This window comes from Psammomys obesus, unplaced genomic scaffold (assembly GCF_907164565.1).
Source record: "Psammomys obesus unplaced genomic scaffold, mPsaObe1.curated_primary_1811, whole genome shotgun sequence".
In the NCBI taxonomy this organism is placed as follows: domain Eukaryota; kingdom Metazoa; phylum Chordata; class Mammalia; order Rodentia; family Muridae; genus Psammomys; species Psammomys obesus.
This window is the reverse complement of record NW_026596149.1, coordinates 8,712,407-8,729,754: the sequence shown is the minus strand read 5'-3', so window position 1 is coordinate 8,729,754 and position 17,348 is coordinate 8,712,407. Positions and strand designations below refer to the sequence as shown.

At 45.2% G+C, this 17,348-nt stretch overlaps 1 protein-coding gene across 1 annotated transcript in view; it reads right to left on the bottom strand.

The window, feature by feature from the left end:
* Positions 1 to 9,746, bottom strand: part of Itga8 (integrin subunit alpha 8) — a 165,092-nt gene extending 155,346 nt beyond the window's left edge. The window contains exons 1-2 of the mRNA XM_055593745.1: positions 9,442 to 9,746; positions 8,681 to 8,814 (exon numbers count right to left, since the gene is read on the bottom strand). Coding sequence (XP_055449720.1) covers positions 8,681 to 8,814; positions 9,442 to 9,647 — 340 coding nt within the window. The 5' untranslated portion in view covers positions 9,648 to 9,746. The remainder of the gene's footprint in view (positions 1 to 8,680; positions 8,815 to 9,441) is intronic.
* Positions 9,747 to 17,348: the final 7,602 nt, after the last annotated feature.

Sequence of the window (17,348 nt, the reverse complement as noted above, 5' to 3'; positions counted from 1 at the left end):
TAATGGAAACAAATGACAAGACCCACAGCCGAACAATAGGCCAAGCTTAAGGGGGAGGGGGTTCTTGTGGAAGAGTGGGAGGAAAGATAGAGGGCACCAGAGGGTTCAAGGACAGCCTTACAGAGTAAACTAACCTGGGCCCATGGGGCCTCACAGAGACTGAGACAACAACCAAAGAGCTTGCATGGGCTGGGCCGAGACCCCCCTACACATATGTAGCAGATGTGCAGCTTGGTCTCATGTGGGTCCCTAGCAATGGGAGTAGAGGCTGTTTCTGACTTTGTTGCCTGCTTTTGGATCCCATTCCCTTAGCTGGGTTGCCTTGTCTGGCCTCAGTGGGAGAGAATGCATTTAGTCCTGCTGTGATTTGAGCTGCCAAGATGGGTTGGTACCCCTTGGGGGGCCTCCCCTTCTCTGAGAAGAAGGAGAGGAGAATGGAGGGAGGGGCTTGGGGTGAGACTGGAAGGAGAGAAGGGAGGGGGCTGGTATCAGGTTGTAAAGTGATTGAACAAACAAACAAACAAACAAATAAATGGAAAAAAGAACAAGAAAGAAAGGAAATCACTTCTGAAAGTTATTCTAGGCAGTGAAGGAAGAGGCCACAAAACAGACCAAAATGAATTGAAACATGTGTGATGAGGAAGAAGTTGTGGGAAGATATTAATTAAGCAGTGCAGCAAGTGGCTGGCTTATGGTGGAGCCATCTGGCTGAGTTTTGGGAGGTGACAATGGAAGCAGCTGAAATGGAGCCGCAGCCTGGTCATTAAGAGTTTCCCTTACTAGGCCTGGGTCACATGGTGGGTCTAGTGTGGGTTATATAGGGTTCTTGAATAAGCATTGCTGTAGCAATACTGTGCCTTTTTATCTGCTCTCAGTGTGTCCTAGAAACGATGATAAGACTGATAAGGAAGCTGTTCAGTATCATATAAGAATCTGTGTCCACAGGTCAAATGCCAGAGATAAAGAAAAATGAGTCTGAAACTGCTAAGTTATAGCCTTACAGGAGTCACACTCATTTTGCTATGTAAGATATTGTGTTTGAAGTGAGCACTCAGGTTGGTGACTACAGATGAGGGACCCCGCCCTCACATTTCACAAACTGTGGAAGTGCAGGTTAGAACATCTCAATGAATAGTGTGTCCTTTCTCAACATGTGCTCAGTCACAGCTCTGTTCCCAAATACATTCCTGCTACCAACCTTAATTTAAAGAAGGATGAAGATGGTCCTACAGCCTCAGTCTCACTCAGGAGAGTGCCAGGCTGGCACTCATCACTCAAACTAGGTATTTTTACACATTCCAATTTTATTAGATCAGAACCTGCCATAAACTGAAGATGCCAATGCCCATGTGCCCAAAGCAATGGCTACAGAACCAAATTTGATCATATTAAATATACAGCTTTCTTGTATCCTTTAAGTAGGCTTCTTTCCCTCTACAGTTTAAACGTTTGTCGTCATGCTACTTACAGGAACATTCACTCTTGTGTACCTTCATGGATTTTGACAGTTAACATTTAGTCAAATACGCACCACAATCCCCAGGCTGCAGAAAGTTCCACCAGGCTGCCCCAACTGCCCCTACTGGCCCTTAACAGTCACCTCCTCCCCTTTGGAATGTGCAACAAGCATTTCAAGAGTGCCCCAGTTCTGTAATGGATCCCTTATCTTTATAAAAATAATCTGAAGGGCGAATGATGACCTGGGCAATATCTGTAGATGTAGAAATGTTTCTCATCTTGACAGACCTCTGGGGTGCTACACAGAGATCCCAGTTCTGGCCTTTCTGCGTGGCTGAGATTGAGCTGCACCGCCCTCTCCCCCCAGACTGTCTGGTGACATTCATCTGAGATCTGTCCATGTGCACTTCATAACAACACAAAACTGGCGTTAAGAGGTAGGAGGTTTGGAATAAAAACCACAATTGAATCACAATTTGCTTCCCTATCTCAGATCTCCTTAGAATATGGCCTACAACTGCCATCACTTCTAATCTAGCTCAGGACTCGTTACGCAGATACACCTTGTACACAGATACACATGTTTTTGGTAAACATATACTGAAACTGATTTTTGAAAAAATTAGACATTTTCATTAAATGTACTAAACATGTCTGTTGGATAAAAGATGAATGGATGCTTCTAATGAAACCAACGTTAGCTTTATGAATCTTCCACAAAGATCTATGTTTGTGTACCCAGACAGTATCAGGTGAGCAACCCTGAGCAGACCTCGGCACAGTGCTGGTCTTCATTGTGAACGCAGGACTCTCTCCACGGGGCTGCTGCAAATGCAAGCCTCAGCAGTCAGCCTGAATGTCAAAGTGCAGCTTTCCTCTTTCAGAATAATTTCAAGACTATTTTCAGTATTTCTTTCAGAACGCTGCATCTGTTGCCTGGAGTATTCTTGCCAGGAACCTGGAAGCCTGGTCCCTCACACAGACTTCCAGCTTCTTGAAAGAATTTTGCAGATTAAGCAACAGGCGCCTAGTGTTCCTACTACTCAGCTAGCCGGGGAGCAGATCTGTTTCCCATTTCTCCTTGGAGTTTCAAGGGCTTCCTCTTTCTAATTGCTTCCTCCCTCTCCCTTGGTTGCTAAGCCCTGTGGAGTCCACTGCCTCCTCCCTTCTCCTATCAGGACCCAGTTTTGCTTGTTGTGTGGAAGTCTGAGCCAATGGGGATTCCTTTAGGAATGGCTGGTGGGTGTCTCTATGAGGCCAGCGTATTTGGGTGTGGTAGCCATCAGGGATTGTTCACAGGGAACACAGTGTCATCTGATCAAGTGTTGGTCTGTCGGATTGGCACATGGCTAGTAACATTTCTGCGTACCCATTCATAAACGTATCGCCTTCCACGTCTATGTATGTATGTGTGCACACAGACATTCATCTGTCTATGTTGGTGAGTAGCAAAATTTCACTATTTATTTGGTGTTGGGACGCAAACTCAAGGCCTTCTCCATGTTAAGAAAGCTCTCTGCCAATCAGATATATATCCCTAGTCCCACTGTCCTCATCCTCATGCAGTTCGCCCTTATCTCCATCAATTTGCTGTGCCAGGCATCGATCTGAGGGCTTTCCACATGCTGGGCAAGCATTCTATCACCCAGTTCTATCTCCACCCTCCCTCTGCTTTCCCTTTGAAAGCCGGGTCTCATCTCACGCACTTGTCCAGACTGTAAGTGGACTTACTGTGTTGCCCGTGCACGCCCGAGTTGTCAGCATTCTGACCTCACCCTTGCACGCAGCTGGAGGGCCGTGTCTGTACCAGCACCCTTGGCGCCCTGTGGACCCTTCAAAGGAGGTCATCACCTCAGCCCTTCCTCCGTCTTCTTCCTTTCCCCTGAACTCACCGGAAAACAGCTTTCTGCTCTTCCTGAGTCCTTTCACGTTCATGTTCTTCTTTCTGTCATTTGTGTTAATAGCTCTGACCTATATTTGTTTCCCTTTGTTCCTGAACAACATGAGTCCCCCACCCAACCTCTATGGGTGAGCGGAGGGAGGGGGTGGCTGGAAAAGCAAGGCTCTGTCGCCAACATATTTCTCACCTCTCACAAGGAAACCGGCACTATCACAAAACCAGCCAGTCCGGTGCCCACAGCCAGATGCTGAGTGATGCTTATTTTATGGGCTCCAGCAACATGGAAGAAAACGGGTCCCACAAAACAAGGGATTTCATTTTCCAATCCAAACCCCGGCCAAAATCTTGCTGTTCTGGAACTCTGAAAGGCCCTGACCAAATTTCCTAACATCTTGTGCTTTTCGTTTTCCCTTTTCCACAAAGCTACTACATTACGGCAAATTCTAGAAGTCTTTCTCCGGGGCTTACCCCAGCGGTACCTCCCACCTCTTCCGGTTCCGTCTCTCACGTGGGTCCCAGCCGACTAACTCTGTATTTACTACTGCTGAAACAATTGTTACCATATATGAGCATGTGCCATTAGCCTTCTCCTCCAAGCGTGCCACTTGAGAATCAAAACTGTCAGATTTTTCCTGGATGGTGCTGGTTACAGTGGTCAACCATTTACCCTTTCATGATCCATAGCTGAAAATGTCTATTTTATTCATCCCATCCTTTACCGGAAGGATCCTGTTCTACCCGTCGTTATGACATCCACACATTGCAGGGCGGGAAAAGGAGAACTGAGCCTTGGATCTTCATATGCACGTGACAGATGGGAGGTTTTAAGCTCTATGTGACAGGGGTGAGTTCACAGGCAAAAGTGAAAGAAATCGATTCAGCAAACAGGAGGAATTTTTCCCATTGAAGTATAAGGGTAACAGAGGGGGGAAGAGTGAGGCGATTCTTTGGAACTTGATTTTGTACAGAGCAGGGAAATTATCTGCTCTTTGCACCTCCCCCATCGCCATATGCTTCCTTTAAAACCCTCTCTTTCTGGACTTGAAAGGACCAGAATTTGATGGCATTCATGCGTTTGAAGTCCTGGGCTATTGGAAACTTCCTCTAGTTTTGCATTTATCGCATGATATAGTGAAAAAATAAAATCCAAGTTGATTGATAAGGTTAAAAATAAAATGATGATGAGTTAACAAAAAGAATTAAGTTAGCAGGTAACTTTTTAGAAGGGGGAAGTTGGTCTTAACCTAAGGTAGGTTCTGAGACAAAATGATATGGCAAGCTACTTAGTGGGTTATACCAGCAAAACATTAAATGTTAGACATCCCAGGGCTGGGATAAGGTGAAACAAAATCAGATTTTCTTGGTATCTTGCCTTGAGATATATCAAGAAAAGCAAACAACGTGAAAGACGAGGCTGGTGGGTAGTGTTACAGAGGACCACTGGCAACACAGCACACATGCGCGCCTGACACTTTACACACAGCTCCGAGGATGCCTCCTTGCTTGCTTGTGTCCCTAAGCCACAGTCCCATTTTCTCAAGAAAAGGCATTATCTTTCTTTTCCCAGGAAAACTCATTAGGGACCCTAAGCAAAGATTCAGTGGGAACTTAAACAAACCAGGGCCACTGCAACCCATAATTTCCATCAAAACCAAGCCTGATTCTAAACCTCTGCTTTCTCCAAGCTCTTTGTCAAAATTGCTTCTTAGTTGTTTAGCCTCTCAGAGGAAGACAACATTTACACTGGGATTCGCAAATCCAACTGTGGTGGGCAGGCGAGGGTGAGATGGAGTTAAGGGGGGGCACAGTGCTTTTCGGGCTCCACGGACCCACTAGAGATCCCAATCTCTGACTTCAAGAAGACCAGCATCCTCCCCAAAAGCAGCCTGCGTCTGCTGCTGTGCCATCATGTGGTCTCGGCCATAACTTTGGGATCTGAATCTCGATTCACAAAATGAGTATTACGCGGTTGTTTCATGTAAGAGGTTAGGAGTAATGATCATGAGCACAGAAGGGTTGCTCTGCAGTAGTGATCAGCCAGGCTCTCATTTCTACAATGCTGACCGTGATGCCCGAAGTCAGGGATGCCTGTTGCCACCTTTCAGCCTGGATTCTCACACTCTCCTCTGCTCACATTGTCTATGTTCAAGTAGAAGGCAACTCTGTGGGCTCTTAGGTCCCTTGTTTGCTTTCAGAGCTTTGCATCAAATCACAGCTACCGCCAGTTCTTCTCTACCTGGTCACATGGATAGAGTAACTGGATAGATTAGGTATGGCGTATCAGCACCACCTCAGGAGCACACGCTTGAGCCTGGGCTTCTGGCTCCCCACGCATTTCCCCCCAGTACTTCACATAGGGGAAAAAAAAAAAAAACTGTTTCTGGACTCACAGTACCCCCTCTTGGCTGACACGGGGATTTTTTTTTTCTTTCCCAGAGACTTCTATCTTCTTTTTCAGTGAGAAGTCTCTCTTTCATAGCTCACTGGAGCATTAATTTCTGCCTGCACCCTTCATTTCTCTCAAGCTCTGTGCAGCCTTTCCTGCCTCGGTGCTTTTGAGAATGTAATAACCATCTTGGAGCTGAGGAGATAGCTTGGTCAATAGAGTGCTGGCTGCAGACGTGCTCAGGTGTGAGTTAGACCCTCAGGCACACAAGGGCACTCCCAGCACTATGAAGACAGAAAGAGGAGGATCCCTGAGGCTCCCTGTCAGGGAGAAGAGTCAAATTTGGGGGCTCAGGATCCAATGAAGGCATTAACTCAAATATATAAAGGTGGCAAGAGATTGAAGAAGATACTCAGAGTCAGTTTCTGGTCTACAGACATACACAAACACGTGCACCTGTTCGCATGCACAAACACACACACACACACACACACACACACACACACACACACACACCTTAAAGCAGAAATCCTGCATACATTTATAAAACATAAGCCCAATGCCTGAGTGCTGGCACACCCTGCTATGTTCTTCAGAACCGTACCAAGAGGCCAGGTACCCCTTTACTATTCTCCAAGTAACAAAGGTCTTTTCTTGACAGTATTTTCCTACTTGGGTAATTGCCAAAATTGCCCTAGCTTGTCCCCTTCTGTTGCAAATATAAGTACAGCCACAATACGGGATAAGTGCATTCTTGTGGGCCATTCTGGAAATTTCAGGATTAGTTTGCTAAAGAAGAGTGAACGAAAAGCCCCAAACAATTGTTTCAAAGCAAATGTTGGAAAATATTAACTACTGTAATTTAACACGGAAAGTTTTGGCTAGAGAGTTTAAAAGTCAGTTTGATGCCTAGATTCTGTGGCTTTTATCTATTGAACCATCAACGACTATCTTATGAAGATAGTCAGGTATAACTTGTCTAGGCAGACATCAGTTCTTCTTTTAGCAAATGAAAAGAAAATGTAACTACATCCTGATTTCATGTATTATAGAATGTACCAGAAAGTTATTAAATTCATTTGTATGACTAGACACAGCTACTTAGTGAAAAAATCAATTATTTCAGCAATTAAATGCTGTCTTTCTTGACTGTATATTCAAAGAGTACGAAATCATCTTTATGTTTCAAGGTCCAGATTTAAATTACCTTTTAAAAACATAGGTTAGTAGCTGGAGAGATGGCTGAGTCGTTAGCTCTTCTTCCAGAGGAAGTGAGTTCAGATCCCAGCACCCACAGCATTTGACTCATCCCACACGACTCCAGCTTCAGGTAATCCAATACCTTCTTCTTGCCTCCATGGGCAGCCATACCCATGGAGCATACACAAGCAGATGCACACAGAGATAATAAAAATAAGCCTGAAAAAAGCAACCCACCCAAGTGCTGAGGTCATAGGCACATCCCAGCCCGACTAGCTTTGATATGGTGCTGTGGTTCAAACTCCAGTCCTTATGTTGTACGGAAGGCATTTTCACCCAGCAAGCCATCTTTCCAGCCACAGAAGTTTTTCTTAAACTAGAGATCAGTAAGGAGCTAAAAACTTCATTGTTCTGTTCACAAAAGATTTTAAATTTCCAGTTGCTAAACTTGAGTGCAATAAGTAAAGGCGTACAAATCTGGCATTAAATAACTGAATTATTTAATGAGATGACAAATAAGATATTGTGACCATAGATGGGCACGGAAATATAATTTACAAAATTATTTTACAAAACACTTTCTAATTGGGTCATGATTCAAGGTAAGGACTGCATAATTTTTTTCTTTAATATGATATCCATATTCATAGTCCCAGAATTATTTTCCTTCTCAACATAAATGATACAGATTAAAGTCATGAGTATATACCACCTAACTAATTTCATCAAAATTCTGTGAAAATGGACATTTACATAAATTCTAGATGCACAATATCCGGATAACCACAAGACCACAGGAAAGCAAGAATGACGTCATTAAAAGGCTATGCCTTGGACAAGGTGTTTTAAACCACTGCCCATCACACTCTGTCGTTTGATCTGACACATTTGCATCTTTGAAAAGAGAAATTTTGTCTACGGCCATACCACCCTGAACGTGCCCGATCTCGTCTGAAAAGAGAAATTTATTCTCATATAATATCTATCATTTGAATGCTAACATTTGGGTGGTACTAGCTAAAACACTGAGTGATAATATTTTCAAAACACTACTTTTAAATTATTTTCTTAGGACCCAAAGGAGGAGGGGTAAGCAGCAGACGAAACATAACCAGACTGAATTGTTTAAAATGTATTTTCCCTTTAATTAAATAAGAAACATCTGTCTAGGGATTTTGGAAACGAGTGTAATCCATCCACACTCTTGCCTGTAGTATTTTGCATCCAATGTCCAATATTTTGAAAGATTTTTTTTTCTGTTAGGAATTAGAATGGCGAGCACCCCAGGTTCAGTCTGGATCTATTGTAGCGGAAGTCTCCACTCTGGACTTAGGAAGTTGAGAACTGCAAACGCTCCCAAGTGAGCCTTTTTCCAGGTCTGCACGTGAGGAACAACCCAATTCTCTCTCCAGCCCAGGGGAGGTTTTAAGGCTCCCTGGCTGGCCTTGAACTCAAAGAGAACAACCTGCATCTGCCAATGAAGTGCTAGGATTAAAAAGGTGTGTGTCCCCATGTCCCACAGGTTGCAATGTCCTAGCCCTCCCAAGCACCCACTCCCCCTAGCGCTCACCTCTGAACAGTAGGGAAACAGAAGTTGCCAGATGCACCGAAACACTCAGATTTACTTTAGGAGGGGAAAGAGAAAGCAAAGCAGCCACCAGGGATGGGTTTAGGGGGGAGGGGTATGGCTCGGGTTCTTTTTAACAGCGGCCACAGTGCGGAACATCATCACTTACTGGTGGTGTCAAACGGTATCTGCTTGCACTGCGCAGACCTCTCTAGGGGCCACGGACAATAGTAGACGGCTCCCCCTTCTATGATGTCCGGTTGACTGGTGTTGGCCTTGGGCGCCCCCACCAAGACACTGGCTCTGCAAAAGGGTTGGAGAGAGTCACTCCTGAGGGATCATAAACCTGGGCGCTCAGCCTGTGGAAGCTCGCCCACCGAACTGCTGCGGGGTGGTGGGCGCAAACACCTTTACTGTGGGAAGACTGCCGAACTTTATGCCCTCCTCGCAAGCCTGTGAGCATCAGAAACCTGATTTTGGAGGAGGCTGCTAATGGCTCTGAGTGTCTAGGTGGAGGTGGGTGCTGACAGTGCTAGAGAAGGCAAGGACAGATCCAGACTGCCTGCACCCTAAGGCGCTTGCACCCTGCCCTTAGTTGCCACAAGCTCAAGCTCGGTAGGAACACACTGTCGTGGTCCTTATTTTCACACCGGCACGAGTCTGTCCGGTCCCACTCTCCTCTTTGTATGATGCTCCTGTCTCTGAATCCGGACTTACACACAAGTGGACCATCTCCGATTCCAGGGTCCCGGGGCACATAGATCTAGCATAAGCCAGGAAAGAAAGAGACTGGTGTTAGGCAGAGAGCAGAATCCGACCCCGAGGGGGCAATTGGCTGGAATCTCAGACGCCCTTTCCTCCGGGCTGCGGGGACCACCGAGGGACAGGGACTGGACTGGAGCGCGCTACCAAACCAACTCAGCGACTTACGTGCGCGCATCAGGGATGTAGAAATCCAGCGAGTAGCCGAAGTAGCTGCCCTCGGGGCCAGTGTACACCGTGAGCCTGTCCACGTCCAGGTTGAACGCCAGCGATGCGGGGGACCACAGCATCCCCAGCGCGGCCGAGACGCAGCAGAGACGCGCGAAAGGAGGAGCCCGGCTCCCGGGGGGACGGCTGTGGACTCCCACAGACATCGCAGTACGGCCCAAGCGCTGCTCACCCGGGATGGGGAACCGTGGAGCCCGGAAGAAAAGGCCGGATGCTCCCCAGAGGCCGGTGTCCCGGGTCGGTGAGCTCGGCGCGTCCACGGTGACAGTCCTCACGTCCTGTGCGGCCCGCCGACCCGGCTGCTCTGGGCTTGCAGCAGCGGATCCCGTGCTCGACCCTCTCCGGCGGCGGGCTGGGGCGGGCGCGCTCTCGGCGCCCTCTAGCGGCGGGTCCCCAGGCTGCGGGCCGGAGCTGGCGGTCCAGGACAGCTGGACTTCTGTTGTGCCTGCTGGATTTCTACAGCAGTTGAGATCTTAGGGACCATCTAAATCTCACGGGTGTCACCTCAAGCCATTTGTTTTGGGGAAGCGGTGTTCCATACGGGACGAGAATTTACTAGTTTCTCACAACTTGGAGGCTCAGATGGAAGCATGCCAAAGTGTATCCCACCTCTAGAAAAGAGGTGTGTCACCTCTACCCTTGAGAGATTTTTAGGATCAATGAGTTTCTTCCTCTATGACTGGGATTTGAAACTGAAATGTAACAACCCTCCTTCTCTCCTATTCTGCTGACATACTAATAAAGAAATCCTGTAGGTTTTCTCCAGACTTTCTCAAAGGCATTTCAGGCACATTGTATGACTTGGTAGTAAAGCAAATGATGAAGAATGGCAAAGTCAGTTTAAGAAAGCAGGGTTTGGGTGTGAGAGTTGGAAACAACAGAAACTCTACCCCACGTGCATTAACTGTTGATCTTTTGAGGAACTTGAAGGTGGAAAGAGGAGAAGAGAAATGTGGTATAGATGTGGCTTTGTTTCCAGAACATAGACAAGTGATAAAACAGCGTGAAGCTGGGGTCACACAGAATTTAAGAGTGAGGAAAGAAACGTGGGATGTGGTGACATATCCCTGAAGTTCTAACACTGGTGGAGGTTTTTTGTTCATAGGGGGATCTTGAGTTCGAGGACAGCCTGGGCCAAGCTAGCAAGTTCAAGGCCTGCCCGAGTTGACTGTGTTAAAACAAACAAACAGAAAATCAAAACAAAAAATATAGAGGCAGAAGAGTCTGGGTATTTTCAGGAGAGTTGGGAAAAATTGTAGATGTAGGTAGGAATCTGAATAAGAGACTTAGATCTGGACCTCCTGGGAGAAGAATATAAAGGAAACATTGAAGACTCTAAACACATAGTATTAGATATTCATGTGCAAGACTGGTGTGAAAATCAGTAGCTAGGGAGTGCTCTGAAATAGGGCTGCATGGATCCTGAGACCAGGGGTCCAGGTAAAGGGATCCAGAGCAGAAGTATGATAGGCCCTCTCTAACTCTGATCCAGTTCCCCTAACTCGGCTGCCTCCTCTGGCCTCAGTGGGAGAAGAAGTGCCTGTTCCTGCAGCGACTTACTGTGTTAGGGCAGGTTGGTACCCATGGGGGACCTCCCTCTTTTCTGAGGAGAAGCAGATGAAAGAATGGGATTGGAAAGGAGAGTGTGAGGGGGGTCCCAGGGAAGACAGGAGGAGGCTGCAATTAGGATATAAAGTGAATCAATAAACAAATAAACGGAAAAAAGAAAAGGCTTAGAGAGCTAAAAAGACCCTCCTCAAAAATAAAAGAAATACATTAAGCAACAGAGATTCAAATGTTCAGTGGCAAGTTACTAAAAGAAAAAGAAAGCAGAGATGGACCAGGAAGTTCCAACCTGGTTAACAGCACAGGAGGGAAGGATCATAAAAGTTAATGAAAAGGCTAAAGATCGGGGGAGGACGAAAGACAGGAAGGGCCCAAGCTGAGTCTAAAGTTACCCACTTACAAAAAAAAAAAAAAAAAAAAAGACTGAGAGTGGCTGAATAAAAGTACAGCTCGTGTGGAATTAGTACTACTCCATACAGTTGGGGAGCCAACAGGAGGTTGATACACTTTGGGTAGACTTGACAAAAATCTCAGCCTACTGAAAAACAACATATTTACCATATTTTCTTAGCCCTTTTCCATCACAGCTCACTCTGTAGAGTAGCTTCAATTTTGTGTTTTATTTGTCCCTATTTTAAAAAATCATAATAAGCGATCTGCCAGAAGGCTCTCTGCCAAGTCATGACATCATCATTTCTTACCTATGTTGTCCTTTCCAGCTTAAGAACCTAAGAGTAGATGGTAGACTAGTTGGCTCTTTTTCCTTCTCTATCCTAAAGTCAACTTGTGTTGGACACAGAGCTCGCTGCTCGGGTTAAGTTATTGCTAATAATAAAAGTGAGGCTCCCCAGTGTGAGCTCAAATGAACCATTGACACGCAGCACACACATGGAGCTGCTCAGAGAAGTGGTGGGCACTAAGGCTGGGCATTGACCACAACTTCATCATTTCCTAACACCAGTACACGGCGATCTTGAGTGCCGTCATATTGCAGGAAAGTAGTAGTTTTATGCGGAATGTCTAAGGGGGTAGAGAGTGACAGCATGAGCCTAGATGTGGCTGTGGACAGATTTTCCGCACATAACTAGAATGATATACATTGTTTCGTGTCAACCAGCTCATCACCACAGCATCTCTGTTGTACCCACTTGCTTATTTCCCTGGGATAGCCATCAGATGTTTATTATTGTTTCACACAAGCAGGTAATAAAAACACATGCTGTGTGTGCATGCCTGTGCATATATACTTGTATATATGCATTTTTCTCTCTCTCCCTCCCTTCCCCTCAGTGTGTGTGTGTGTTTAGTCCAGAAGTGGATGTTGGGTGTCTTCCTCAGTCACTCTTCTTATATTTTGAGACAGAATATCACGGAACCTGAAGTTCACAAACTCAGCTGAACCACTGAACTGCATGAACCTCAGAAACAGTTATGTCTGTGTCTCTGCAACACCAGGATTCCAGGCTTTCCATGTCCATGCTTTCTATGGGTGCCAAGAAACAGAACTCATGTGCTCATGCTTCCACAGTGAGCACTGTGCCCACTGAGATGTCTCCCAGTCTTCATTTCCTGCTCCCACATATGTGGATGACTTTTTTGTTTCTTTCTTTTAAAATAGGCTTGCCCTTGCTTATATAAGTTATATTCTTAATATTATCATTCTACTCTTTATAGACGAGAATCCAGAGTAAGTTTCCAGAAAGCACAATACTTGCATGCTCACAAAAGCAAGAAAGTAGTGTGATTTGAGCTCATGTCTATCAAGTGCCCAAAGAATTCCTTGCCTTTTTTTCCTCATCTGGGATGACAGTGTTCCCTTCAAGAGCCAAAGATCACCTGATAAAAGCCCCACACCACAACAGCCAGGGCAATATGGCTTTGCCAGAGCCCAAATGTCCTACTACAGCAAGCCCTGGATACCTAAAACAGCTGAAGCACAAGAATATGATCTTAAATCTAATCTTATGAAGATGATGGAGGCCTTTAAAGAGGGAATGAATAACTCCCTTACAGAAGTACAGGAAATACAATAAAACAGGTGAAGGAAATGAATAAAACTGTTCAAGACCTGAAAATAGAAATGGAAGCAATAAAGAAAACAAACTGTGAGAATCCTGAAGATGAAAAACCTAGGGGAGAGAACAGGAACTACAGATACAAGCATCACCAACAGAACATAAGAGATAGAAGCGAGAGGAGCAGTCTGTTAGGCCACAGAGGAGGACTTTGCAGCCAGCCCTGAAGATACCTGATAAAACAGGGTCAAATGAAAGGGGAGGAGGTCCTCCCCTATCAGTGGACTTGGAAAGGGGCAGGGAGGAGACCAGGGAGGGAGTGTGGGGTTGGGGAGGGAATGAGGGAGCAGGATACAGCTGGGACACAGAGTTAACAAAATGTAACTAAAAAGAAAAATAAAATTAAAAAAAAAAAAGAAGACAGAATCGCAGGCGTAGAAAATATAATTGAAGAAATTGATACATCAGGCAAAGCCATGTTAAATCAAAAAAAATCCTGACACAAAACAACCAGGAAATCTGGGACACTATGGAAAGATAAAACCTAATAATGGGAATAGGAAAAAAGGTCAAGATTCCTAGCATAAAGGTCCAGAAAATCAAAGAAGAAAATTCCCCAACCTAAATAAACCCCAACACCAGAAAGTTATTGGTTAGGGTTGTCTATGCGATTCTGTCATTACATACTATTGCTGTTGCCTTCTGTTGCCTCCTCGAGGTTGATGGTAGGTTTCTGTTGCTAAAGGCACTGTGGACTTCAGACACAGGGCCACAGGATCCTGGGCTGGAACTGAGCTGAAAGCCTCATCCTTGAGGACTTGCTTTCATGGTGCCACAAGAAGTCATACAAGCCTCCAAAGGAGGGAAGCAAACAACAGTCCCACCCAGCTATGATGCCTGTGAACCACAACAATGACCACACGGCACCAGAACCCTAAAGTGCAGTAGCAGCACACAGACCTCAGCAGTGGCCAACAGCTCTCTAGTGGGACTCAATACCACCTCAACAAGATGGGAATCATGCCTGGTACTGGGAACCTAGCCAACTCCCCAGGGCTTGTAAAGTCATGGATCTTGGAGGAGGACCACCACCTCACTAAACCAGCATAATTCATAACTACACTCGAAATATTTGTCCTTACACCCACGGAGAAGTGCAGTCCCCACTCCTTATCAAGGAAGCTTCTCTCTGTAACAGATGGAGACCACTACAGAAAACCTTAACCATGCAGAGTTGCGGAGTCCAGCCCCAAGGGATACATCAACAAAACAACTTCTACATCTAAGGTTTGGGGGTCATTTCAGAAGAAGGGGCTGAACGCTTGTAAGAGCTAGGAGATTGTAAGGATCTAGCTACGAGACTGTATTCCCGAGTAATGTCAGAAGCTGCACCCTTAAACTCTCACCAACATGACTGCCTACACGTGAGCTGATCAAGGACAACAATACACACTCCGAAGTGGATGGGAGAAAGATCATGAGGCCTCAACCCTACACAAAGAGCTACAGGAAACTGAGAAATGCTGAGAGTGGGAGAAAAAGTCTCCCCCAGGGAAGAGCACACCATTTGGTTATCCAATATCAAATAAATGGTCAGCCCTGAAAGCACACACATAAGCAACATTATACTGACTGAGAAGGTTAGGGTTAGGAATATGCACACACACACACACACACATATTGTGAAGAAATATTTATCTGGTTATGTATGCATTTATTTACACATATAAATATATGCATAAACATATACACATATGTGCATATATATGTTATACACACACACATATGCTTGTAACACCAACTACTGGAAAAAGAGACCATGAATTTTAAAGAGTGGGAAGGCTTACATGGAGGGCGTGGGGGCAGGAAAGAGAAAGAGGAAATGGTGTAACTGTATTATAATCTCAAAAATAAAAGGAAAAATAAAAAAATACTTTCTTAAAGCTACGACAAGCATGAGAAATTACCTTCCTCCGGGCATAGGCTATTTGGAGCATGGCTGTGAGAGCTGCTTCTGAAGTGACATCAGACAGCTATGCACTTTTCCAGGCATGCCCGGGGAACAGTTTGACGGTACCTACCTTGTTGTCTGAGAGTGGTGGGGCCGAAAGCTCTTTGACCTTTCCACGAGGCCCAGAGCCGGGCACAGTAGTAAACCTTACAAGAATCCAGAAAAGAAGGGATTTTGAAAATTGTGGGGGAAGGCACAGGCCTGAGTAGGTGTCTTGATACTTTAGCCGCCTGGCACTTGGGAGCCACGCCAATCGGGAAGGTCTTGGGTCCTGTCAGAGGCACACATGGACGGTGACAGGTCTTGGGCTCCGTGAGAAGTTTGACATTTTAAAGATCTCATGTCACTGATTTATTTGTCAGAAAAGCAAGTCTGGGAACTGTTTATTGTGTGTGTGAGTATATGTGTATGTTTAATTCCAAGAAAGGTATACATAGTTGTTTCCCAAAAAAGAAAAGAACCCAAAGGTCAAAGATGGAACAGATTTGGCCCAAACATTCCAAAAATAAACAAGTAAAGAGTACCAGAGGGAAAAATGACCTTGGATTTGCAGCCATGTACAAAATGCTTAAAAATAGAGATGCTGTAACATTTATCCAGTGAGTGCCAAATACACACGTAGCTTAAGGATCAGTTATGATGTCTGACTGTGTTTAAGTCTGTTTCTTTATCTGATGGAATGTAGCCAAGTCTTCACGTCAAGAAGTCTGGGGGTTCTGACACTATTGTTTTCACTAATTTCAACGTGTTCAACATGTTCATTAAACCATTTATGAAACAAGCCAGTGTGGAAACAGTGTTCTTTTAAGTGACCCTCCAGCTTAAAATTTTACTTTACCCAGTGTGCGTGCACGTGTGTTTGTGTGTTTGTGTATGTGCGCGCGTGCGCGTGTGTAAGTCAGAGGACAGCCTGTGGGACTGAGCTGTCTCCTTTCACTGAGTGGGTGCTGAGGCTTGAACTCAGGATGTAAGGCTTCTCATCAAGTGCCTTTCCTACCGAGATGTCTCTATAGGCCCTCGATCAACTTTTAAAGTAAATAACAGAGAGGGATGTTTAACTTTCCGATCTCTCCTGTAATCTGGGAAGTTACTGCAATTACGGGCTTTACTTTAAACTGGGTGTGGTGGAGCATGCCTGTAATCCCAGCGCTTGGGGAGTCAGAGGCAGGTGGCTCTCTGTGAGTTCAAGGCTAGCCTGGACTATAAAGTGAGTCCAGGACAGCCAGGGCTACACAAAGAGACCGTGTCACAAGGAAATAAAATGTGTGTTGCAGGCTTTACTTTCCTCAATTATTTTTTTTTCAGTTTTCCCACACTATTAAAAGAAATTATTAGAAGGAAGTGGTTACTTAAACTTAAATCTAAGTGTCTGCTGACATCAGCTATGTCTGTAAATTTTCTATTCTGATTTCTGCAGGGTGAGTTTGATCATGGTCCAATCACTTTTCCTCTTCTGATGATTGTCATTTTCTTCTATGATTGTGTTGGCCACCTCTGAGTCATGAGTGTTGGAGCAATGGCCTCATATTGACAGAAATCCAAGCACAACCAAGAACTGGTTCATCTGAGGGAAAACTCCCACTAGTCAACTTGATCCTTTCAGAACATGCCTTTCCAAACAGCTGTGCTCTAGGAACAAAGATTCCCAAGGCAACTCTTCCCCCACTGGCTAAGGAACTGGGAAAAAGATATAATTCCCTGAGCTTTGAGATTTAGGGCAAATCTTTCTGAGATCCTAGCCCTTGTGTGGTTTCAGCCTACAACCAGGGTCTGGAATGGTGACTGAGAGCTTTCAAAGAAACCCCTTTATTTCAGAATTCTGAATACCCTCTACAAGTCTGGTGGGTAGGTGGGATGTGCCTTTTATTATCTGCTCAATGAACTAAATGGAAATTGTGTGTATGTGTGATGTGTGGTATTTGTGTGTGTGTCTTTTGTGTGGGTGAACACTCTGGGATTAAGGCCTGTGCTTGGTCCAACTAGGGCATCTACCTTGTAATCCTGGTATACAGGGTTTGGGATGAAAACAAGCTTTTCGTTTAAGTGCCATTCCCAACTCTAATACATTAAGGACAATGAGATACTTTTAGAGAGACCCTTGAATGCATTCCTGTAATTTCCCTTTGCACTAGCCTTGAATATGAGCCACGGGGAGTAGAGTAGCAAAATTAAACCCTCCAATCCCCAGACTCCACATGTACAATTAAGATGGGTTTAGTGATTTAGCTCAGTAGTACAGGGCTTGCCTGTCAAGC